The sequence below is a fragment of the Bubalus kerabau genome, chromosome 4, assembly GCF_029407905.1.
Source record: "Bubalus kerabau isolate K-KA32 ecotype Philippines breed swamp buffalo chromosome 4, PCC_UOA_SB_1v2, whole genome shotgun sequence".
Taxonomy (NCBI): Eukaryota; Metazoa; Chordata; class Mammalia; order Artiodactyla; family Bovidae; genus Bubalus; species Bubalus kerabau.
Window position 1 is genome coordinate 42310798 of NC_073627.1, and position 25475 is coordinate 42336272.

Sequence of the window (25475 nt, forward strand, 5' to 3'; positions counted from 1 at the left end):
CCTTGAGGAACTGGTTTCTACGTTTCACCTGGAACCTCCTAGCACGTTCCCCAGGGTTATTAACAACACCAGATGTCACCACAAGCTGAGCTGCCTTTAGCTCCACTTTTGTTGTTACATCACGTGATGACCCCAGAAACAGCACCACACCCTGGCTGGTACTGAAAACCATCTGCTGCGCTGTGGACCCCTCTTGGCCAAGCAGCCTCCACCCTCTGTGGGAGCTGACCTGGCTGGCTCACCTGGAAAATGTGTTTTAAAGAAAACACTCATGTAAACACCTTTTAACTCCAAGATCTTACTTAGTTTACACCAATGAACATGCAAAGGAAATATGCTAGAAGCCAGATGAACAGACAAGCTGATGCGCTGCTGTGGGTGACTTGACAGTCCCTAAACCAGGGTCCCGAGTTACCTTGGAGCAGCTGCAAGCTGCTTTTTCAGCTGCACTGAAAGCCTCAGGAAGCCAGGCCGCTGCCCAAAGCACGTGTACCAAAAATCTGCACGTAGCAATGGCATCAGTTCTGTCCTGGCCACATCTGTAGGGAAGAGCAACTTTTTTCAACTGAGGCCTCGAGGTTGCAGAGGTGCTAGTGCTAGTCGCTGAGTTGTGTCCGACTCTTTTCGACCCCATGGACTGTAGCTCACCAGGCTCCTCTGTCCCTGGGACTCTCCAGGCAAGAATACTGGCGTGGGTTGCCACGTCCTCCTCCAGGGGATCTTCCCGACCCAGGGATCGAACCCAGGTCTCCTGCATTTCAGGCGGATTCTTCACAGTTTGAGCTACAGGGAAGTTGGAGAGGCCCATCCCCACAGCTGCTGCTTCCTCAGAACGCAAGGAGAGAATACAGGAGGAGGAGATGAGGGTCTGGCCTCCCAGCCTTGCTTGCACCTCTGTGACTGCATGCCCGGAGGATGGTTTGGCTAGCTGGGGACTTCATATCCTCTGATGTCAAAGGCGATCTGGTTTGGGGGCCTGGGCCCTAACCATGCCTCCTCCTGTATCCCACTTCTAGCCCCGTGTGGTTGGCTTACTTGTGTGAGGCAAGTGCACCCAGGAATCAGACATAAGGCTGGCTGCACACTGGCCTACAGGCTGGGGGACAGAGGCTTTTGGGAGGAGGCGTGTGATTGCATGGAAACCCAACAGCTCCTCAGAACCATCCTACCTAAATCTAGCCACACATTTCCTGCCTTGGGAAAGTATTCCAGAAGGCCCAGGGGGTGGGACACAGGCTGAACAATGAAGTATAATGACTTCTCTTCATGCTTTCACACTAAAGGTGTATCTAGAACATCCTGATGTCAGACTTCCTCCAGAAGGAGAAATCCCAGCCATAGAGTGGACTCCATATCATACTTTCCTACATCTGAGCCTACTGTTTCCTGGAAAATATTCCTTCCTTCACACATGCACTACTTGCTAATAACGAATAACCAATAATGAAGCTAACAAACAATAGCCATTTGTCTGCAGAGAACTTCCCCTTGAGCAGCCTGTTTGGAGGAAAGGAGTGGGTGCTCGCTCAACAGGGGTTGGTGTTGAGCAAAGAGCGACTTAGGTTTAGGGCTCACTGAACGCAGCTGCTTCAGGGTGAATGGAAGATCCTGAGCTCCAGCCTGTCCTCGGTCCACACAGCAGCATCTGGAGAGAAGCTGCAGGGGCGCTGCCACAACCCACAGCCCTCACTTCTGTCCTGCTGAGGTCCTGGTCCTGGCAGGCAAGCAGAGGCCTGCCCAGGGAGGGGTGGAGGTCCACAGTGAAACAACGCCGGCACCCTGGAGGGGCTGGACCAGGAACTCACTCGGGCCCTCCCAGAGCTGCCATTCCAAGGCCTCTCCGCGTGGACACGCCTGTGCGTGTGTGTAGCTTTTTCCCTCCGGTGACCTTACTGGGTCCAGCAGACTCTACCATGTCTCTATCGCTGCAGAATTCCCTTTGCTGCCCTGGAACAAGGCAGCAGGAGGAGAGAACAGCTTTTTAGTGTCTTTAATTAGGCAACAGGAAAAAACACAGTCTGGCTGAAAATTACCACTTGAAGCTTGGCTAATGCCAAAAACAGCAGAACAGACTCACTGTGCTCAGATAAGTGGGAGGCACTGATTCCAAGGACTCACTTGAGGCTAGGGGAGCAACCAGCGCCCCCACCCCGCTCCTGGAAGAGAAGGTGGTTCTCAGTCACCCTCCAGCTTTTACAGCGACCTGCTATACATATCTGGACTCCCCTGGTGGCTCAGATGGTAAAGGATCCACCTGCAATGGAGGAGACTCAGGTTCGATTCCCTGAGTGGGGAAGATTATCCTGGAGAAGAGAATGGCTACCCACTCCAGTATTCTTGCCTGGAGGATTCCATGGACAGAGGAGCCTGGTGGACCATGGTCCATTGGGTCACAAAGAATTAGACATGACTGAAGTGACTGGGCATGCGTGCCAGTATTCTCACCTGGGGAATTCCTTTGACAGAGGAGGCTGGTGGACTACAGTCCATGGGGTCACAGAGTCCACCACGAATGAGTGACTAACACACATAAATACCTATCCCCCAAACATACCTTTCTTTTTTTCTTAAGGAGATCTTTACTGTTGAAGATAGGTTTAAAAAAAAAAAAATCTCAACTCCGTTTAAAAAAAAAAAAAGGGTAGAATCAGATCTGGAAGTCATTGTGACCACAGACTTGTAACCCCAGGGTGGCGTTTTTACAGCCACCATCCTGTCCCAGGCTGCAGGGCCCGGTTTCCTTTGCTGCTGGCGGAAGCCCTTGAATATGTCACAGCTGGTGTTTTAACCTGCTTCTAATTAGCGACCAGAATTTTAAGGTATTTTGGAGCTGCTTAGTAGGAATTAAGAAGCCACCCACTTCGTCTGCATCAATAACCTTTAAGATCTCTAGCATCTTGCACTATATTCTTCACTGGCGAAGTGACTCTCCCCTGGCATTTCCCCCCAAAGTTGCCACTGTATAAACCAGACGTACCTTTTTAGTAAAACTTCCCACTGATCTTAACCTCCACACCCCCTTTAAGAGGGGAATTCTGGTGTCATGGGTCCAGTTGACATTAGTGGCAAGTAGTTCAGCTGGCCCTGTATGGGCATAGAAGGATCATAAATGACCTCATTTTTCTGCTGCAATGATTTATGAGGACTCCTCACTGGATTTTGTTCCTTTTGCCTCAGAAAATAAGTAGCTGCTGAGAGAGACCACCTTTCCTCCAAGGCCATCATGGTACAGGGCACAGACAGAAATCCCAACTATCCTCCAAGTGAGGTTGACCTCATCTTGTCTCCACCCTCCCATCTCCCCAGGGAGACACTGGCAGGTCTCCTGGAGCAGCCCCTAGTCCTAGGGGGTTGGACAGAGCCAGGTTTGAGGGTCTCCAACCTCATTCTTCACAGGAGGACCCCTGTGGGACTCCTTGTGTTTCTCCAACTGGCCTTCTCAGGCTCTCTGAGCACGTGTTCCCTTGTGGAGGGGGAATGAGCATGAGTCCACGAGGATGATGTCTGAGACTCCACTCCCTGCCATGGCAAGTCAAACCCCAAGCGATGGCGGCCAGAGCTCCAGCAGGGATCTGCCTCTGGCACTCTCATCCAAACGAGCATCCTGGCTTCTGAAGGATTCGACAGATGACCATGTTAGGGCTTGGTTCTCAAAAATCCTGAAGCACAGCTGCTAAGTACCCAGTGAAAGTCAAGAGGATCTTGTATATGCCACCCATGCCCTCACTGCCCACCCCATGGAGCACAGTACCAGCCAGAAGACTTTTGTTATGAAGGACAGGAAAGGCCAAATGGTTGATAACGTCCAGAGATGCCTGTTTTATTTCTTACTAGGTGATTGCATTTCAGGCTGGTAACAGTAATAGTCTAATGACCAACTCAACTTGTCCCTCTGAACTACAAACGAACAATCCCACTCAGCGAGAAGCAATGCTGTCAACAGCTAATTGGAAGGGGCTGGGTTTTCCAAATAAATGGTCTTGGTTGGCTGTGAGTGGAGCCAGAGGTGAGGCCTGAGATGATCCGAAAGGCCCTGACACCTGACTGAGATAGGCTGAAACCCGGGGAAGCCTTCTACCCCAAATCCTAAGAGCACAGCTGCTAGTTTCCTTTCTGAGGTCAGTTCAGCCCAAAGAAGGGGCTGAGCTGGGCCCAGCAGAGCCAACACAGGGCCCATTTTTAGCTGACCTGTCCTCAGCCTGCACTCCCTAGGGCACAGCCCTTTCTGCAGGTTCTTAGGGAAAAGCTAGGCTTCTGGCAACTCCTTGTCTCTTTTTAAAAGTTCTGCTTTGAGAAGAAAAGGGAACGCAGGGGTAACCAAGGGTGGGCAGAGGCTCCAGGGGCCTCAGGCCCAGAGCCACAGGGTGCTGGGGGCACAGTGCTCTTCTGGCAATGCAGGTCCGTCACTGCCTCTTCTTGGGAAGATGGCCAGAGGCGAGAACTTACTAACAACATTCTAAGATGGGAGGGGCTGTCCATTTGAGAAGGCAGAAACTGGGGGAAGGTCAAGATCAAGGGAGAAAGAGCTCGAAGGAAGGAAGGAGCAGCTCTTTCTTATCACATGGGAGGTGCTCCATCAAAGTAAGCAATTACTACGTGAACCAATACTGTAGCTCCTCTTTCTCATCAGAAAAGAACACAAGTTACCTTTGAGAGCTGGAGCTCCTCCCCTGCCCGATACCTACTGACAAGCTGGTGTTTTTCTCCTCAGATCAAGACAGACCAAGTCACTGAGGAAAGGCTGTCCTGGCAGGCAGAAGTTCTGCGCCAAGACCTCCAGGGCCGTGCCCCTACCCGGCTCCACCTGAGCGCCCGCGTGGCTCTGAGCCGCTGGGGCTCTGCGCATGCGTTCTAGCACCCGCGGCAGAGCCGGCGCACCCAAGGTCTGTGCCCACTCGGCGTTAGAACACCCGGGGGCGCGCGAAATACCTCACCCAGAGCCAGCGACCAAGAGCGCGCCGCAGCCCTCATTCTGGCCGGTTATGCCAGCCCCACGAATCCCCGAATAGAGTCTCCAAACACGGTGGTTTCTTCTGCTGCTGGAGAGTATGCGCACCCTAGGGTGCTAGCTGAGGAGTTAATGCAGAAAACAAGGCACCACAAAGAGGTTGGACACTTGGGTTGTGTGATTCGGAACACTCTGGAAAAGTCCAAGGGTGACGGGAAGAGGGGGGAGGGGGAGGAGAAGAATGAGTTTTAAATAAGGTCCCGGGAAGCTGGGGCCCCACTAGATGGGCTCTGGTTTGAGCTTTTCTGCTAGGAAGTCATTCACAAAGGCCTCCACAATGGCGGGGGTGATCTCCTCCACGTCCATCACGTACTTGGCCCGGGCTGACATGTCCAGAATGGTGAGTAAAGGGGCAGCCTCGGGCAGGTTGGTGTAATCTCGCAGGGAGTCAGTCATGTCATCCTGGAAGTCATCAGAGGGGAAGAAAACCAATGAGTTGTCAAGAAAGAGGGTAGAGAATCCCGTGGGCCCAGACTCCCCAGACACCATGGAGTGGAACCCCACCCCACCATCCTGGAGAGCCGTGGCCTCCAGGCAAGATGGGCTCTCAGAACGGGGAGCATGGAGTTGGGGAGCAGGGGACCCTGCCCTACCAGGGCGAGGGGGAGCTAGTTCATCAAATTCACTCTCTGCATCAGCTCAAACCCCAGGCAAGTCATCTTGCTTTATTAGCATGAAAGCAACTTTAACTTGTAAAAATGGGATGTCTTTTGATTACTTACTTTTGCAACCCACTCTCAATTATATGCAGCCCCACTGCGGGCAGAGGGCTATCTGGACTTCAGCTTCGGAATGTTTATAACAAAACAGCTCAGTCCCCCCACCCCCGACCCCCATCCCCACAGCTGTAGGGGGCGGGCAGGAGTTGCACAACCAGTTCAGAAGCCCAGGCCTCTGCAGTACTACTGAGGTTTAACACCAGTACTATAGTAATCGTAGGTTCCCAGTGACTGTCCTGATAAATTTCTCTAGTATGAGGTATACCTTTAGTAAATATAAAGGCAAACAGAAATCCAAAGACAGAAAGATTTGTAAGGGGGCAGCCATCTGAGATTGGGCTTCCCAGGTGGCTTCATGTTAAAGAATCCGCCTGCCAACGCTGGACACCTGGGCTCAATCCCTGAGTCAGGAAGGTCCCCTGGAGAAGGGAATGGCAAACGACTCTAGTACTCTTGCCTGGAAAATCCCATGGACAGAGGAGCCTAGCAGGCTACAGTCCCTGAGGATGCAAAGAGTTGAATAGGGTTGAGCATGCATACACACAGCCATCTGAGGTTACTTTTCATGCTGCTGTTAACAGGAAATGGACGCTCTATACCCATCCCCAGGTTGTTTCACTATAAAATGTGCAAAATTCTCCACTGAATGAGAAGACCTGCAGAAAAAGAGCTCATAGTATTCTGGGCCTTAAAGGCTGGCAAGCAGTTTCTGAGACAAAAAACGTTTCTTTCTAAAAGGGCAATTTCTTAGGAAAGATAAGTGATCGTCTTTTTTTTCTCCACCCAACAAACAGCACGCACTTCCCAGCAATGCCGGGTGATTCAGCATCTCTGGCAGTGTTCACCCAATTCAGGCCCTCCATTTGGGTTAATAAACAATCTTCATGATAAACAGAGGGGAGAGACCGGGACAAATCCCATCCATCCAACTCCCATTAGAAAGCCAAGCTCAGTGCCTGCTGCCTCCCCTCCTTCTGAGCAAACATGGGGAGATGAATTTTAATGTCTTTTGAGGCTCGGGAAAGGACAACTTCTGTCTGTGGGTGAGGACGGGATCAAGACAAAGGCCCCAGCCACAGGCTGACTGTGAAGGGCTGGAGTCCTGGGCTCAGAGGCACCCAGGTGGTGCCTGACGGTTCCAGCGCCCTGTGCCCACTTCCTTTCCCACACTGTCTTGCTTCTGAGGTTAGAGAATTGGCCAAGAGAGTTGCCAAGGCCAGGAGCCCAGGTTCAGGGCAGAGAAGGTTAGGTTGGAGGGTGTGGAGCTGGAGTAGTGGATGCCCCTATGCCCCTGGGCCTCTGCCTAACATCCTGGTCCAGGCTGGCCCAGCCCTGTACGGGACCCGGTGGACAGAGGGAGTGACAGCTTGTTTCCAGAGTCACTCCTGATCTCACATTCACTCCTCTCTCTGCCACCTACTTAATGCGAGGCTTTGGCAAGAAACCTCTCAGAGGCCAGGTCTCATAAATCCTATAAAAGGGATTCAATAATGGCTCACATGGGGCTCTGGGAGAGTGAGCCAGCCTGGGCGCACAGCCCTGCCAGGCCGGCCTCGCAGCAGCCTTACCCTCTCCTAGCCTCACTTTCCTCATCTGTGAACCCCTAAGGATGGGTAGGTGACGAGCACGTGGATGGTGCAGGTGCGGCACCTGGCCTGGCCGGGCCTATAGGAAACCTGCCAGCGCTCTTTTTTGGCCTTGTTTCTAGGGCGGCCACTGGAGCCCTGCAGCCCCGCCTCCACCCCGGCTCAGCCCTTTCCCCCTCCTGAGCCCATCTTTTCTCTCCAAACCGCTGTTCTGGTCGAAGGGGTTAGAGTTTAATACATTCAGTGCGGCTTCCATTGGTGCTTTGTGTGGAGTGGGCTGTGTAGCCCAAGGCAGGGCCCTGTGAACCGGCTTTGTTCCTTCCACCCCACGGCTGGGCAGGGTGACTCCAGCTGTCTTCCAGGGGCCCACCGGGTAGGAGCGGCTATTGAGGTGATGAATGGGTGGTTCAGGGTGTCTGGCCGCCCCTGGGATCCAAACACAGCGTGAAATGAGCACGGGGCTCGGACCGACTAGAGGTACAGATGGGAGCAAGGAGGGCGGGTGGAGCAGGGTCGGGGGGGCGCACTGGCTTCAAAATGCGTGTCTGTCAATAACCGACTGAGGCCAGTGCCTGGGTGGGGGGGGGGGGGCGAGAGGCAGCTGCGCATGCGTGGAGGGTGGCTCCGGGGTGGGGAACCGAGGGGGCGTGGCTGCGCAACCTACGCGATCTCCGAGATTCCGCGTCTGCGGGACCCAGGCTCCCCAACCTTGGGAGCCACTCCCCTACCAGCTTGGAGGCCTTCTAGGGACAGGCCTGGGGTGGAAGAGGCAGGAATGCTAGTAACGTCAGCATTCTCCCTGGGCTGGCGGGGTAACTGCAGGTCGGAGTGATAATCCGATCCCCATCAGCGTTCGGTGATGGGAAAAGGTCCCTTGGGCGGAGGGGTGTCCGAAGACTAACCAGTCTCTTTGTAAAGTATCAAGAGCCTGGCTGGGACCCAGCCCGGAAGGAGTAAGTGCTGTCCACTATCTTTGTGGCTCCCTAGCAGCCGGGGTGGGTGCAAGAGAGAGCTTCTGTTCTAGGAGGGCCCCCTGCTGCCCGGGGACTGCTGGGTAAGAGATGGGAAGAAGGAGGCAGCAAGGGCCGGAACTGGTTTTCCTTGACTGATGACACCTTTTCATGCTCCATTTGTCTGTGGGCTCTTGTAGAAGCACCGTTACCCCAGAACCCCAGGCCCCTTCAGACATCCCCAAGGGCTACATCACTCGTGTTCTAAAGGTCTGCCAGCGGAGGCAGCCCGGGGGGCCCCGGCGGCACTCACCTCCCCCGCCACAAAGAACAGGAGCGGCGCCTCCTCCTCTTTGGCTTTGTACTTGGCAATGATCTTCTCAGCTATTGGCTGGATCAGCTGCTTGGCCGCCTCCGACTCAACGTCATCCTCAGAATCTGTGACAAGGGAGAGAAAGACACAAAGCAGCACTGGCTTGTCAATCAGATGGAGTGGTGCCCAGGTCCAGGCCCCACACGCCCATCTGGGCGGCCCCTGAATGGAAGCAAAGCCTGCCCTGGGACACCGACCTCGCCTCCTGGGTGCACGAGGGTGTGTCCCCAGGCACAGGCCAGTTTCCTCACTGCTCTCTCAGGCAGGCTGTTCTGCATCATGCCCCCAGGAAGAACTCACTTCACCTTCTAGCACTCATGCCCAGGCAAATGAAATCCTGTTCACTGAACTCCTCACAAACCCACCTTGGAAGCTGAGCCTCTCCTAAGCCAGAACCTGAGGCCCTGGTGCTCTTCTCTCCATCATGGAATAAGATGCTCTGTCCTTGGATCCCTGACTTCCTAATGGTGGTGGGTCAGGACTGCAGTCTGATCATCAGCTTTGGTAGCAGCTGGGAAGCACTGGGGCACTGGCATGCCAACTTCATAGCTGGCAGTGGGACTTGCCTGGGAGGGGACAGGCTGACTGTAGGGAACCCCCAACCAGGCTCCCAGAACCCCCTTTGGGCATCTCTTGCTTCCAGCGAAGTAGCAGCATGGGAGCACCTCACCCCTGCTGAACCCCATAACCGAGACCCAGTGCAAAGCAGGGGAGGGGGGACAGGTGCCTGCAGAAGACCTTCACCCAGCAGTCCTCTCAGGAGGCCCAATGTGCAGGATCAGCCCCATACACTCTAGATTCACCTCTGATTAGCTTGGTGATGCTGGAAACTTGCTTTGCCTCCCTGGGACCCTGTTTCCACATCTACAGATGGCCAGTGATGTTCCCAATTGTCCCTCCTTCATAAAAGCTTCCCAGGCTCCAGGCTGGGGGTGTGTGAGCCTGCAGCAGGCAGTAAAGCCCCAAGGGGAATGGGTCCCCAAGGCCATCCCTTCCCAGGGCCACTGTCCTCCAAGTACAAGGCCAGCCTGCAAGCCAGGATTCCCTCCAGTCCACATATGGGCTCCCCACCTGGGGGACCCCAAACCAGACTTCCAGAGAATGGGGGTTGGATGCTACACACATTCTCCAGCCCCTTCATTACAGGCGGCAGCAGCTCGGCCATGATCCTGATACCCAGACTTAAGTGGAATCGAGCAATGAGACCTAAGACAGAGGGTGAGATGGCCCTTGGCCAGCAGTTACTCCGTTTGCAGAAGGAACCAGGGGTCACCCTACGGGCCTGCTGGGAGCCTGCCGCAGGTATTCCTGTGTCTTCCTGCAGGGCAGACTGGTTACACACTGAGCACGAGAGGGAGAGGCAGGGAGACAGAGGGGTTCTCAGCCCCAGAGATGCCACCCTGGGGCAGCTCCTCAGAGCACAGGAAAGAAGCAGCAGCAGCTGGGGGTGAGCCCTGGCCTGAGGGGGCCCAGCCCCACCCCACCCCCCATCCCCCCGCAGCTTCTGTGCAGCAGCCCCGCCTCCAACAATGGGTCTGTTCATCAGCGGGCTAGGGCTTCCTCCCTGCCTGACCTCTTCTTCCCAGCTGGTGGCCGGGAGCAGCTAGAAGGAAAGCAGAGCAGCAGCTCCCTGCACAGCCACCACAGGGGAGAAGCATGAATAAATCACCGGGGTCAGAAGCACGGCAGCCAGAGACAAAGGCCCAGGCTCTGCGCTGCTGGAGACTGAAAGAAGCTGCAGGGACAGACCCCCCTGGCCCCCTAGTGAGCTCTGCCCATCTTGTTCCACCTGGGGCCCTTAGCTGAGCTTCCTACCTACAAACAGGACGAGGCAGGGGCCCTCGTTGAGCTGCACAGCGTTGGAGTCGGAAAGCTCCAGCACGGGCTTGGGGTGCCACGGGAAGCCCCTGCAGTCCTCGTCGTTCAGCACCTCCACCCGTCCCTGCCGCGTGATCACCTCCCCCTGCGGGTCCAGCACGATGAGGGTGGGGATGCCTGCAAGAGAGAGAGCGAGCGAGCTTGGCTATGGCCCCACAGTCCATGGGACAGCACCCCCGGACACGGTTTAGTCCTCGAGTGGAATCCGGGCTCCACCTTGGAAGAGCCACGGAACCCCTCTGGGTCTGCAGGGGACTTCTCCACAGAACCCCGAGCAAGTCACGTCCTCCCTGTGGACCTCAGACCCTCCACTGCCATGTGGTAAACACACTGCAGTTCCCACCTTATCCCACTATGGAAGGATCAATGAGGCTGTGCATTTAAGAACTTCAGCCCTGGGTCTCAGTACATAGAAGAAAAATGAGAAAGCCTAGAGAGGTTGGATGACATCATCAACTCAATGGACATGAGCTTGAGCAAACTCTGGGAGATAGTGAAGGACAGGGAAGCCTGGTGTGCTGCAGCCCATGGGGTCGCAAAGAGTCGGACACAACTGAGCAACAACATGAGGTCCCAGAGAAACAGGAGCTGCTCCCCCGCCTGCAGGAATTCTCAACCTCAGCAGGTGGTATGAACGCATACTCCCCTGCAGTGCACACGCAAGGGTGTATAGACCAGCACAGATCACAGCAGGAGGGCCCCCCCGGGGGAGCACAGGGGGTCTGTGGGGGGAGGAGCCTGGGGCAGTGGACGGGAGAGGACAGCTGGCCACCACCTCCAGCCCCGCTGCCTGGGGCGGGTCCAGTGCCCGCTCTGGGGGGACAGTCCCTGGAGGGAACATACTGGCAGTGCTGCGGCCCTCACATGAGAGTCCTGGGCTGGGGTCAGAGATGCAACACCCAGCTCCCCACAAACCACAGTCTCCCTCCAACCATAAAGCCTCAAATGGAAGAATCAGAGGTGACCCCTTCTGGGTTACAGGGGCATGTGGGTTTTCCAGCTCCCTGCTCCTTGCGCCCCACTCTCTGCTGCTTCTCCTCCAGCCAGGGACCTCAGCCCATGGAGGCAGCCTCGGCCTTGACCTCTGAGGACACTTGTCTCCCCACTGGTCCCTCCCCTCCTTGCAGTAACCAGCCACCTCCCCACTGGAGCTGACCGGAGCTAGATGGGCCAGGGAAAGCCAGAGCAATTTAATATTTATAAATTCTACAGCTTTGAGTCAGTAGTTTGCTTCACTGACATTTTTCTTCTCTGTGGGGGGTGGGAGGGGGGAGGGATGCTGAGGTACCAGAAACACAGCCGTGGTGTTTTGTAACCTGTGTGGTGGCCGGGGCAACAGGCATGCAGGGGTGGACCTGCCTTCAAAAGGAAAAATGAGTGCATTATGTTCACATCTATGAGAAGGAGAGGCTTGGCATGTTGGGGAGCAGGTCCAGAGAGAAGCACCCCCTAGGGACTGCCTTTCCCACCACACACATCACATACAAATGCACATGGCCAGAGCCAGCACTTTTGGGGCTTTTAGGACGCGCCCAGAGCACAAGAGGCACGGGGCATCTTCAGCCTCATCTCATATCTGCTTGGCATCTCCCAGAGACCTGCGGTTCACATCAGGGGTCTCCCTATCCCAGATGGGGCTGGGCTTGAGTCAGCGGCCTGTAGGGGCCTGGGGCTGGGGCCCATGACACGAAGGGCCAGCCGGCTGCAGATGAACGCCTCCCAGTGCCATGCCCCATCTCAAAAATGCTTTGGCAAAGTTGTTTAATCAGTTTCTGAAATTGGGCAATTTCTAGTGTTGGGTTAAACCAGGTCCCTGCCCACCGCTATGATTAGACACAGCAGCAGGCTTGTTTGTAGCCCAGACATAGGATGCTGGGTTGGTCTGTGGCAGGCAGGCAGGCACAGAGGATGGAGAAGGGAGGAAAAGTAAAATCCAAAGGCAGAGAGGCTTGCTTTCTGGTTTGGGGCTTTGGTTTCTCCAGGTGACTTATGGGCTTCTTTGTTGCCATGGCTAAGGCCTGTCTCCAGTCCTTGCCGGTGGGGGGGAGGCACCAGGACAGCAAGGCAGGGACTCGAGCCCCCAGGTGACTACTGGGGGTTCCTCAGCCGATTCCATGGAGGGACAGCTCCCCTGGACCCTCCCCACCCCTCCCCAACAGCTATGCAAAAGCAAAGGCCCCTTGTATTTGGTGCTTTAAGCCCAAGGTGACAAGGTTAGGTTGACTGTGGAGCACAAACAGAAAGCGACTCGGTATAGTGACCACAGAGTTCAATCCAGAGAAGCCCACTTCGAGCACATGGACTGGGAAAAAGAATTGACAAGCACCAGTTGCTTTCCTATCACTGACCGGATCTTGGGTTAGTTTGGCCCCAGAGCCCTAAGCGTGTACACCTCTCTGGGGATGAACCAGCCAGAAGGAAGCTCAATCTTGTGGCATCTGCTCAGTGCTCCACCCAGTGTGGGGACCTCACCCTGGGATGTAAGATTATCCTCCTTCTGCCGATGGTCAAGTTGCCTACCCAAGGTCATCTGCCCAGTAAGTGGGCCAAGTTGGGACAGGAAGCCTGGTCAGCTTGTTGGCAAACTGCTGCTCTTTCTACCAGGCCAGTCTGCTGGTGGGGACTCTCACAGCACCATGGGTTGGAGGGTGGTCATCCCCAAGGAGGAGCTGGGCAGGGCACATTCCTGCATCCATACCTTCTGCACCACCCACTTCCCTCTTCTCTGAGGCTGTGGGGGAAGGAGGCTGAGATATGGTCACCTCTCCCCTTTCTCTCCCATTCACCCGCTTCCCCATCCAGCCCCTCCTGCCTTCCCTGTTCCCCCGTCCCTTGAAGCAGGTTCCCCGAAGCAGAGACTTCCAAGGAGAAAATAGGGCAGAGCCTCTAATGGGAAACTTAAAGGAAATGGAAAATTTCTAATTGATGCCTTTGTACAAAATAACTTCCACACCAGCAAGAGGCTTCTCTGAAGGGAATGAAGAGGGAACAGTTCGTCTCTGCTTCTCTTGAACTTGTCGTTTCCCAGCTAGGACAGTGCGGGGGGTGGGGGTGGGGGTGGGGGTGGGGAGACTACAGTGTGGGTTCCAAGGAAGATGCAGGCAAGTCATTTACTTGCTCAGAGCCTCATTTACACACCGTCAAATGGGGGTAGTGGGGGTTTCTGATCTTACTTGGGTGTAGGAAGGAGTAAAAAGATGACAAGTAGAAAATGCTTTTGAGCAGGATATCTGGCACAAAGCACTCTATATATATCAGCTCTCATTATAACTAAGTCCATTATTATTATTATTATTATTATTATTAGTCATCCCTAGGTTGATCATTTGGCTCTTGAGAAGGGATAGAAGACCAGTGCCGAGGACTTCCCTGGTGGTCCAGTGGTTATGATTCCACACTTTCGCTGTCAGGGCCCAGGTTCAGTCCCTGGTTGAGGAACTAAGATTCTGCAAGCCGTGCGGTGCGGCCAAAAAATAAAAATAAGTTAAAAAAGTAAAAGGAGAAGACTTGCTTTAGTGATATACACGGGAACCTCCACGGTGGCTGGAGGGAGTTTGCTCAAGAAACAGAAGACAGAGGTGAGATCAACACCACAGGGCGGGCTCCAGGGCCGGCGTGATGCTGCCGCCTCCAGACGGTGTTCCCTTAGGCGCACCACCCCAAGCTCAACCTCTGGGCGTAGACACGTACTCTACACTCCGAGAGAGGGCTTCGGCCCCAGGCACCTCCCTGGGGAGCTCGGGTAGACCATGCCAGAGCCTCTGAATCCCCTTCACCATCTCCCTGAAAACCTAGAGAAGAAAGAAAAGGCCTAAGGAGCTGGCTCCATGCTGTTCCCTCTTGGGAGAAGCCGATTTGTGACTATGTAAAACAATCTCAAAGTCGCGCGTACTAAGACTGTCCCATGGTTGCGTTTGGCTGCTTTTCTATCGCCAAAGAAAGGGAGTTTCGAAGGAGGTCTTGGGTCTGGGGGCAGCACCATCAGCGGGTGGGAGAGGAGCCGGGCAGGGCTGTTTCTCTGCTGATAGATGACCGTGTGAGCACAAAGATTGCTGGGACTGGGGAAGAGAAAGGCAAGGAAAAGCAGGCCCCAGGACAGGATACAGCAGGTTAGGGCACGTGGCAGGACAAAAGGTAATCATGGAAATACATGGTCATCATGAAGACTGTAGCAGGATGGAAAATGTTTGTAATATGTGGTTAAATCGAAAATACAGAATACACAGTGCTATGTGTACAATTACAACTGTGCAGAAATATGCTTGTAGACAGAGACCAAAAGGGACCCGGAAAAGTGAAAACAGTTGTGTGAGGAAGGCAGGCATGCGGGTGAGATAGATATACATTCTTCTTAAACTGTCTTATGATAAATTCATTCAAGTTAAATAAAAATCAAATAAGAACTGAGGGGCAGTAGGGGTGGGATGACAAATACAGACCATGCTTTGGCCACGTCCACCACCCATTTCATTCATCACATCCCCCTTCTCTCTCCTGCTCCCCGAAATCTTCCCCTGCTGGGACAGCTAATATTAGGAAAGGAAGAAGGCAGCTAGTTTGGGAGGTGAAGCTCAGAAAAACCCAAGGGAGGTCAAAGGGATTAGGCTCACTTGAACTTGGCCAGAAGGCCCGCGTGGCCCTGTCAGGAGGCACAAAGACCTTTTTTTTGGTGCCACCACAAGGCAGGCAAGATCTTAGTTCCCCAACTAGGGATCAAACCCGTGCCCTCTACAGGGCAAGTGCAGAGTCTTAACCACTGGACTGCCAGGGAAGTCCCGAAGAAGACATTTAAAATTGCAGCATTCTTATAGAAAAACCAGAAACAACCAAATATCCACCAAGAGTGGAACTGATAAACAGATAAACAGGCTGTAGTACAACAAAGCACTTCATGGCACTGAAATGAACCAGATGTAAATATCAACAGGGATAAATCTCAAAGACATAATGTTTAGTGAGAAAAGCAAGCTGCAGAACGCTATTACAGCATGTCAGCACTTAAGTACACTTCTACAAACACAGCCAGCACGACCTTACATTACTCATGGATTCACAGCCACAGAGCAAGCATTTGAAGAAGACTCACACTGAATGGGTGGTAGGGTCACTGCTGGGCACCCCCAGCACCCCGGGGAGAAGGACGGGGCTCCGAGGAGGAGTGGAGGGAACCCAGCTTGGTGTCTGTTTAATGCTCCTATTCATTTCTATACTAAATATTGGAAGCAAAGGTGTCAGTTCTAGGTGGTGGCCACAGGGGTGTTTGTTATATTATTCTTTGTCCTTCCCTGGTTTTTCTTTTTTTATGTTCTCAAAATGAAACAAGATGAGCAGAGGAGAGCACTGAGGCTGCTCTGGAGGCCCCGAGGCAGCCCCCAGCCACCCTCCCCAGGCCCAGGGCGGGTGCACCAGCCTGCACCAGCCCTTTAAATCCTGAGACTTGCCTACAAATACAGCAGTGTCAGCCCCTTATCCTCGGTTCATTGAAAACCACAATGAGGACTTCCCTGGTGGCTCAGTAGTAAAGAATCTGCCTGCCGATGCAGGAGACATGGGTTCAATCCCTGACCAGGAAAGATCCCACATGCCACAGATCAACTAAGCCTGTGCACCACAACTGTTGAGCCTGTGCTCTAGAGCCCACACGCTGCAACTCCTGAGACTGCGTGCTGCAACTACTGGAGCCCGAGCACCCTAGAGCCCACGCTCCGCAACAAGAGACGCCACTGCAAGGAGAAGCCTGCTCGCTGCAACGAAGAGGAGCCCCACTCGCCGCAACTAGAGAAAAGCCTGCGAGGCAACGGAGACCCAGCACGGCCAAAAATTAAATAAATAATAAAAAAGAAAACCGCTATGGCTGAATGTTTCATTTCTATAGAAAATAGACACTGCCTCACATCCATTTTCTGAAAAGGGGCTCAGAAGGGAGAGAGAGGGGAGAAGGGCAGGGAGTGGATGAGGAAGGTGGGGGAAAAGGGAAAAGGAGAGGAAAGCTAGAGGATGAGGGTAAGGAACAAGAGGGCATGAGAGAAACAGAAGAAAACCAGGTGCTGGGAGAGCAAGGGCCTCTCGGCAGTGCCTCCAGGGCTTCTTTGGGCCCTGTCCACTGGCCCCAAAGGGGGAAGGGGAGGGGAGACAACAAAGCCAGCGAGGGCCCCTAACCCAGGAGAGAATGCGCTCCAAGCCTCCCTGCGGAGAACACTGTGTTCTCAACAGCTAGCGTTAGACAATGGCTAATGGGATTTGCCTTTCGCCAAGTGTGTCCAAACCCTTGCCTTAGAAACGCATTTGTCAACAGCTTATAGGGCTACAAATTCCCCGGTCTGCACAAAATGCTGGGAGGAGGGAGGCCAACCCCTCTGCTCCCCAAGGCAAAGGAAGTGGGTGGAGGCCACATGCCAGGCCTTGGTGAACTCAGGCAGCCAGAACTGAGGCTAGATCACTCGAGGGAACAGCACCCAGCCCAGAAGCAGACGCCTCCTCAAGTCCCAGACCCTCCCTGCACCACCTGGATGGACACCTGAATGAAGTGGCAGCATCTTGTGCAAGGCCTCCTTGGGACGCTGGGGGACACTCAGAATCCAGGGGTGCTCCGAGCCCAGCTCCCGAGGTGCCCAGAGGATTCTGGGTTCTCCTGCACAGTCTGAGCCTGTCCGGGTGACACAGGGGAGCTCTGCCCTCATGGGCCTCAATGTACAAAGTGACAATCTGATCAAGTCATCTGTGCACTGCCCGGCACGAAGACAGGCCAGGTGGAGGGGGTTCGGCTTGGGTGCAGGCAGTGGAAGATACCCGACTCCACGCTGTGAAAGAATCCTCACCAAGACATCCAGGAGGACACAGCAAGTGGGGTGAGAGCTAAGGACAGAGTCAAGCAGGGAGCGCGAGCTCTCCCAGATACAGCCCCATGGATCTGCCGAGCCAGACAGGCGGCGGGACTCTCCAAGGACTCTGTGCGTGCATGGAGTGTATGGTATGGATTGTGCACATTGTGATACTGCAACATAATAAGGCGTGTATATCTGGCCTTCAGCCCCAGTTCCTGGAACAGAGCTCCTAAGACTCTTACGATTTCCTGAATGAAAGGGGTGATAGGAACATCTTTTGTTATACTATTTGGTCTTAGTCCCAGATCCTGACACAAGAGTTTCCAAGACCCTTTCAATCGAAGGAGTAAAAGCCTCTTTTGGGATGCTAAGATGATGGGTGTGGGTCACCAGAGAGACGTGGTTAGAAGGTTGGAATTTTAAGATCCACCCCTGGACCTCAACATCTGGGGAAGGGAGAAGAGCTGGAGGTTGAGTGAATCACTGATGGCCAGTGATTTAAGCACTCATGCCTACATAGTGAGACCTCCATAAAGGCCCCTCAGTGATGGGGTGCAGAGAGCTTCCAGGTTGGTGAACAGTGGAGGTGCCGGGAGGGTGAGGCACCTGGAGAGGACATGGGAGCTGTAATGGAGCAAGAAAGAAGAAAGGAGATGGGCAGATGCACAGACATTCCAAGTTACAGACTTAATGATGTAACAGATGGTTCCATGGCAGAGAGGAGGGAGACAGGGAGTTCAGGAGGATTCCGCACCCCCACTAAAGCAGGGCTGCTAAGGACAGAGACACACACCTAGGGTCGGGGAGTAGTCTGGGCCATGGGAGATGCCAACAGGGAGGAAAGTGATGGCCCTGGGACCTCAGTTCCCCAGACAATCACCCCTCCACATCCCTGTTACCCTGTTCGTGGGCCAGCCTGTGCAAGGGTGCAAAGGCATCTTCTCAGTAACCCCATCCCCAAGACCCCTAGAACAAGTCATGGATTTTCTCTTCTATATATCTATATGAAGTAGAGAAGTATATCTATATTTTAATCTTGTATTTTGGTAGTCAAAGGCAGTGGAATGTTGACTGGTAAGATCACAGGAAGAAGCAGCACGAGACTTTACTAACAACATGCGCTTCTACTAAGCTACTGGACCCTTAATGTTCAGGGGACCCCAAAAATGTCATGAAGTGAAAGTGACCCTGTGAGGCTGGAGCTAGACCCGGGGATGCAGAGGCTGCCTGCATCCTCTTAGGTCCGCTGACCCTGGAGCCCGAGGGAGTGGCCTCTCTCTCCCCACAGGCAGGCCTGTCACGAGCCACAGCCTAAGACCTGGCCGCAGTGGGAGCACAAAGAATTCATTAGAAATCCAGGGGATAACGTGCCCCAGGGGATAATGAGACTCTTGAGAGTCCCTGGAACTGCAAGGAGAGCAAACCAGTTGATCCTGAAGGAAATCAACCCTGAATATTCATTGGAAGGACTGATGCTGAAGCTCCAATACTTTGGCCACCTGGTGAGAAGAGCCAATTCATTAGAAAAGACCCTAATGCTGGAAAAGATTGAAGGCAAAAGGAGAAGAGGGTGGGAGAGGACCAGATGGTTAGACAGCATAACTAACTCAATGGACATGAACTTGGGCAAACTCCAGAAGATAGTGGAGGACAGGGAAGCCTGGTATGCTGCAGTCCATGGGGTTGCAAAGAGTTGGATACGACTGACCGACTGAACAACGCCAACAAACAATGTGCCTCTGGGATTTCTCTTCCAGTCTAGCTTAAATGTCTCTACTGCACTGATTTTCCTTTAATTAAAATTTTCCAAAAGCTCCAAAGTCCAAAGGGCCAAGTTCAAGGACCACGGCCTGGTGCTCACTGGCCTTATCACTCAGTCTCCCTATATAGTACACCATGGACATCTTGCTCTGGCCTTTGGCCTGGAATGTCCCAAGCCCTCTACCTAAATCCCAGACATTCTGTAAGGCCCTGCTTGAGAGTCACCTCCTCCAGGAAACCTTCCTGGCTCCAGAGTCCCAAGCCAGAGTCTCCTGTGAACTTAGATTATTCCATTGTGCAGCCCTCCATTAAACGCTGCCTTGAGAAGGACCCTGGGAGGCTCTTCCACTCCCCTCACTGTGCTTCAGTGCATTTCTAGCTAGATAGGGTCAGAGGTCAGGGTGAACCAGCAGTGTCAGACAGGCTGCTTACAGGACTGAATCCCAAGGCCACCCAAAGAGGCCAATGATCAGGAGCAGTTGGCACAAAACGCTCTGCCAGGGGGAGAACCCAAGAGTCAGGGAGGGGGAGGTGGGGAGCTGGGAAAGCAGGCAGGTCCAAGCTGAAGACGGACTGCCGCAGACAGCAGGGCAAGCGCTCCGCGGAGCCAGCAGACAAGGAGCAGCGGGACGGGCCAGTGCAGAGCTGGGTTCTTTTGTGTGGTTGCCCGGCCGCTGCTTGCCTGGGCACAGGGCCTCTCCAGATCAGCTTTCTGATCCTCAGATGAGGGCTCCTTGAAGTCTGGGAACCACATATGTGCTTATCCACACACTGCCAGGCCTTAAGAGGCTGAGCCAAATGAATGCATCTCTGAAAACGCTCCTTTCTCTCCTTGCTCATTTGTGGTCACCCGCGTGCTGGCTGTCTGGGCCACACCTAACAACCAGGGCTCTGACCGCTGTTCTATTTGTATGTTGACAGCTGGAGGAGTCGAAAGGAGAGTTCCCTTCTCTGCTCTCGGAAGGCAGACAGAAAACAATCAATTTTTTCATGCCCTGCCAACATCTGCTGGAAGGGCACCCTCCAGCCTCAGTTGTGTGTCTAAAACTAGCGTGGACTCTCACAGGCCTTGTGATCTCTCCTCAAGGAGACTGCTATTCTGTGTCTCCTCCACTACCAAGGGCCCCAAGGGCCCCAAAAGGCATCTCATGGAGCAAAGGGAGAGGAGAGACCCCCACCCTCAAACTGGCTGTGCGTGATATAGGCCATCCTTTGGTAATTTAATACTTTCAGGTGATCTCAGGGCCTTAGTATCGACCCCTAAGAACAGGATCTGCACCTCACTGGCCTCTGCATCCAAGAAAGGGCAACTCCCCTCCTCAGAGAAGAAAAAGCTTATGCTGCACTGAGGACCTGTGCCTGGAAAGAAGATGAGAGCCCACCTGACGGACCAGAGTGGCCAAGCGAGGCCCAGCACACACTTTGCTATATGGGATGAGTTTGATTTCCTGAGTCGTCATACAAAGTGTCACCTATCTGACCAACACATTCTAGTTCTTCAAAAGACATCACCCTACTGAAGTTATTTCCCAAAGTGGATCTCCTCTTGTCCACTCCAGGGCAGCACTGGGATAACCTTCCGGTTTTTTATTTCCCAGCAAATTCAGTGTATAGTAGTGGTTAGTGGAAACTCAAGAAATAGAAACCTATCCATTTAAATCTACCCCACCTTTTTTTCAAAAAGGATTGGAGGCAGTTTAAAAAGTGAATGATATAATTCAATAAAAAACAGATGAAAACTGAGACTTCCCTGATGGTCCAGTAGCTAAGATGCCATGTTCCCAATGCAAGGGGGCTGGGTTTGATCCCTGGTCAGGGAACTAGTTCCTAGATGGTGCAACTAAGAGTCTGCATGCCACAACTAAGACCTGGTGCAACCAAATACATAAAATAGTTTTTAAATAAATGAAAACATCCCACTGAGAAGAGAGCAAGGCAGGAAGAGAAAACAAAGCTAGGATCTAGGGCATGCAGAGAAATTGTCAGCTTTGCAAAACTGCTAAACGTGGTTACAAATTCAGTTCTGAGTTTTCTCAGGGCTAAAGCAAGGAAAGAATTGTGGTCTGTGAGGAAATCCAAAGTATACAAAAGATGAGAGAAAACACAAAAATGCACCTCCAACTGCAAAGAAGTCCAGTTTCTGCTAGGTGCTATAGGGTAACTTCCTGAACATAAATTCCTACAAGTGGGATTTTGAAATCAAAGGTTCTGTAGATTTTTTAAGGCCTCTGGTGTGCATCGCCAATCTCTCCTGGAAATTTTGTCCTGATTAGATTCCTCCTAGCAGCCTGCTCGGAGAAGGCAATGGCACCCCACTCCAGTAGTCTTGCCTGGAAAATCCCATGGATGGAGGAGCCTGGTAGGCTGTAGTCCATGGGGTTGCTAAGAGTCGGACACGACTGAGTGACTTCCCTTTCACTTTTCACTTTCATGCATTGGAGAAGGAAATGGCAACCCACTCCAGTATTCTTGCCTGAAGAATCCCAGGGACGGGGGAGCCTGGTGGGCTTCCGTCTATGGGGTCACACAGAGTTGGACACGACTGAAGCGACTTAGCAGCAGCAGCCTGCTCTCTTCCCTACACTGGGGATTATCCTTTTTTGGAGAGTAGAGTTCTTTGCAAATGTAACAGGTACAAATTCAGTGTTTTTATCTGTAAATCATGAATTAAAATTATCCTGAATATTTTTCTTATCCATTCTGACTATGCATCAGCTGAATTGCCCACCTCATATCCTATACATATATATTTTTAATTAAATTGTTTCTTTCCCTTTTTTTGACTGATGCTGAAGCTGAAGCTCCAATACTCTGGCCACCTGATGTGAAGAGTTGACTCACTGGGAAAGACCCTGATGCTAGGAAAGATTGAGGGCAGCAGGAGAAGGGGGCAACAGAGGATGAGATGGTTGGATGGCATTGTTGACTCAATGGACATTATCTGAGCAAACTCCGAGAGAGTAAAGCACAGAGAGGCCTGGCGTGCTGCAGTCCATGGAGTCGCAAGGTGTCAGACGTGACTGAGTGACTGAACAAATCTGGAAAGGGCTCTTTTTTTCTATAAAGGAAATAGATTCTTTGCCATATTGTTAGTTGCCTTTCTGTTAGCAAGTTTTCGGACATCCAAAACTTTATCTTTTTTAGGTTGTAAAATAAAAGATTTTCCCCTTTCTCCCTAAGTCTGTCAGTTAAATATTAAATGCCTACTCTGTAACCAACACTGAGACTTCCCAATTTTACTGAAAAAAAAGGATAAAGTAACTTGCTCAAGGTCAGTCAACAGTAGGGGAGTGCCTTCAGCAAATACTTGTTGAATGAATGAATAAGTGAATTGAGAGACATGCAGTTTTACTTATCCCCATCAAGTGGCAATTTAACCCTTGGTCTAGGGTCATCCCTTATCTCAAGAAATACTGCTCCTATGCTAAGGCACACATGTTTTAAGCCTCTCTGCAAGCAGAGTGCTGGAAGGAAATACACCTGCACCATCTCCTTTAAACTAACCAACTGGTACCCATCCTGCTGGAATAGTAAACCATGTCATGTCACTCCACCTCTGTTTGGAAGGAAAACTGCTTTCATCTTTTTAATTACTAGGAGACCTAAAGCTCCAAAATTCTCAAAGGATTCTCAAGGATTCACAGACCTCGAATTCATGCCCAAGTGCAGAGCCCGGACAAGCAGCACCGGCAGCACCTGGGGGCTTGCTAGAAAGGCAGGATCTCTGCCACACCCCAGAACCACTGAGTCCGAATCTGCATCTTCACAAAAGCCCCAGGGAGTTCTTGCGTACATTTGAAATTAAGAGTCATTTATTTACTTTTTGCCACACTGAAGGGCATATGGGATCTTAGTTTCCCGACCAGGGAATGAACCTGAGCCCCCTGCAGTGGAAACATGGAGTCTTAACCCCTGGACCACCAGAGAAGTCCCAAGAATCACCAGTTTTAGATGAAATATCAATTGCTTGAAACTAGCTTCTAACAAAGCAATATGCGTACTCTAAATGGTGAAGAAAAAAAGTTAAAGAACCTGATAAGTCCCCACAAGCTGTGGGGTTTGTGGGTAGATATTGGTTTGTCTCTTTTTTTCCCACTCCCTATAAAACAAGGAATACTGAGAACTCAAATATTAGCTGTTAACTGTCTAGGGCTGACCAGGATCTGGTACCACTAATACAAACAGAATGAATTTAACTCTTAATAGGCCACCAAGAAAAACACCCGGCTAGGTGAAGACTTGCTGTTTAGTTGCTCAGTTGTGTCTGACTCTGCAACCCCAGGGACTGTAGCACACCAGGCTTCTCTGTCCTTTACCATCTTCTGGAGTTTCTCAAGCTCATGTCCACTGAGTCAATGATAACATCCAACCATCATCCTGTCACCCCCTTCTCCTGCCCTCAATCTTTTCCAGCATCAGGGTCTTTTCCAGTGAGTTGGATGAAGGCTGGAAAAGAGGTATTCATTTAACAAAGAATAAAAATGCATATTGTCTCACTGCTGCTGCTGCTGCTGCTACTGCTAAGTCGCTTCAGTCGTGTCCGACTCTGTGTGACCCCATAGACGGCAGCCCACCAGGCTCCCCCGTCCCTGGAATTCTCCAGGCAAGAACACTGGAGTGGGTTGCCATTTCCTTCTCCAATGAATGAAAGTGAAAAGTGAAAGTGAAGTCACTCAGTCGTGTCCGACCCTCAGCGACCCCATGGCCTGCAGCCCACCAGGCTCCTCCATCCATGGGATTTTCCAGGCAAGAGTACTGGAGTGGGGTGCCATTGCCTTCTCTAGTAACCATTATTTCTGAGAACACCATGATCAGTACTTCAAGTCCAAGTTTTCGACACTCTCAGGAAATCTGTTCTGTCACCTACAAGGCAGTGCCCCCTCCTCACCCTTTACTCTGAGGCTTCAGCAATGGTGAGAAGTACTGGATCTGCTTTATCCAATTCATGCTCCCAGCAACTCTTTGTGGTAATTTATCACCTGCATTTTGCATATGAGGAAACCCAGGCTCAAAGAACCTGAGTGATGGAACCAAAGGTCACTCTCAGGTCTGTTGACAGGTTTCGACCCGGTCACTTGGGCGTGTGAGCTCTGTAGCCCAAGCATGTCAGAACCCACTAGGCTGGGTGGTGAGAAGTAGCTGTCTCACCCAGACAGGCACTTTTTCTTTACAAAAAATGGCTTTAATGAGGTATAATCTACATACCACAAAACCCACCGCATATTTTTAAGATGCTGAAGAATGTGAACATTCATGGAAATAAAGATGTTCTTTCCCCTCCAGAAGGAAAGCCAAAGAGGTGGTGAACCCAGATGAGCTGGATTCCAAGGAGCCCCGGAGTCGGGAGCGCCTACCTTGGATTCCATACAGCCGGTTGAGGCGCGACCGCCGGGCCTCGTCGGTGTAGGGGACTGCAAGCCACGGCATCTCACTGAAGTACTGTTTGAATGAGTCCTCGGACCTACAGAGACACATGCACAGAGACAGAGCGCTATTACTCCTCAAGGCACCACCATTGGGTCCTCCTCACCTCCCACTAAATTGCATCCAGGGTCCTACAGACGCCCCAGCTTCTAATCACTGTGCTCCCCGGATGCCAGGCTGGGGAAGGACCGACCCAGTGCACAAGGCCCCACACAGCAGGTGGACGCCAGGCTGAAACGCCAGGCATTTCAACAGACTGCTCCTCTGCAGCCTACCCAGTCAATTCATGCTCAGCTTTTCTTTTCAACATGGACAGGTCTTCCTTTAATTAGGAGCCTAGATGTTCAGACATCTCCTTCCCTGTAATGCTTGTAATCTGTGCATATAACTGTGATATGCACAGAACACTTTTAATCAAGCATACACCTATGATTCCATATCTAAGAAACTCTAAGAGTGATAAATCTAATTAAGTGATAGAAGCAGATCAGAGATCTGTGGGGCTGGAATTTGGGGGCAACTGAGAAAAGGTACAGGAGTTCTTTTTTTTTTAGAATTAAAAAAAAATTGGCTGCACCTCGTTGCATATGGGACCTTAGTTCCCTGACCAGGGTTTGAACCCACACCCCTTCATTGGAAGGATTCTTAACCACAGGGGAATCCCACGAGGGATTCTTTTCATTGAGGGGAATGTTCTATATCTTCACTGTGTTGGTGACACAGGTACATACATTAGTCAAAATCCACTGAACTGCATACCTAGAATGCATGTATTTTATTGTATGTAAATCATACTTCAATAAAGTTGATGTTTTTAACTTATTTTTATTTTCAAGAAGACTTACTTTTTTTGGTGGTGCAGCTTGTGGGACCTTACTTAGTTCCTCGACCAGGGATTGAACCAGGGCCCTTGGCAGTGAGAGCACAGTGTCCTAACCACTGGACCGCCAGG

General features: G+C 52.1%; 1 protein-coding gene across 2 annotated transcripts in view; it reads right to left on the bottom strand.

Moving 5' to 3' along the window:
* Nucleotides 1–3797: 3797 nt before the first annotated feature.
* The window catches only part of NXN (nucleoredoxin), a 161098-nt gene continuing 139420 nt past the window's right edge, over nucleotides 3798–25475 (bottom strand). For both annotated transcript variants that reach the window (XM_055577007.1, XM_055577008.1), the window contains exons 5-8: nucleotides 24454–24560; nucleotides 10452–10631; nucleotides 8577–8701; nucleotides 3798–5410 (exon numbers count right to left, since the gene is read on the bottom strand). In XM_055577007.1, the coding sequence (XP_055432982.1) occupies nucleotides 5228–5410; nucleotides 8577–8701; nucleotides 10452–10631; nucleotides 24454–24560 (595 nt within the window). In that variant the 3' untranslated portion in view covers nucleotides 3798–5227. The remainder of the gene's footprint in view (nucleotides 5411–8576; nucleotides 8702–10451; nucleotides 10632–24453; nucleotides 24561–25475) is intronic.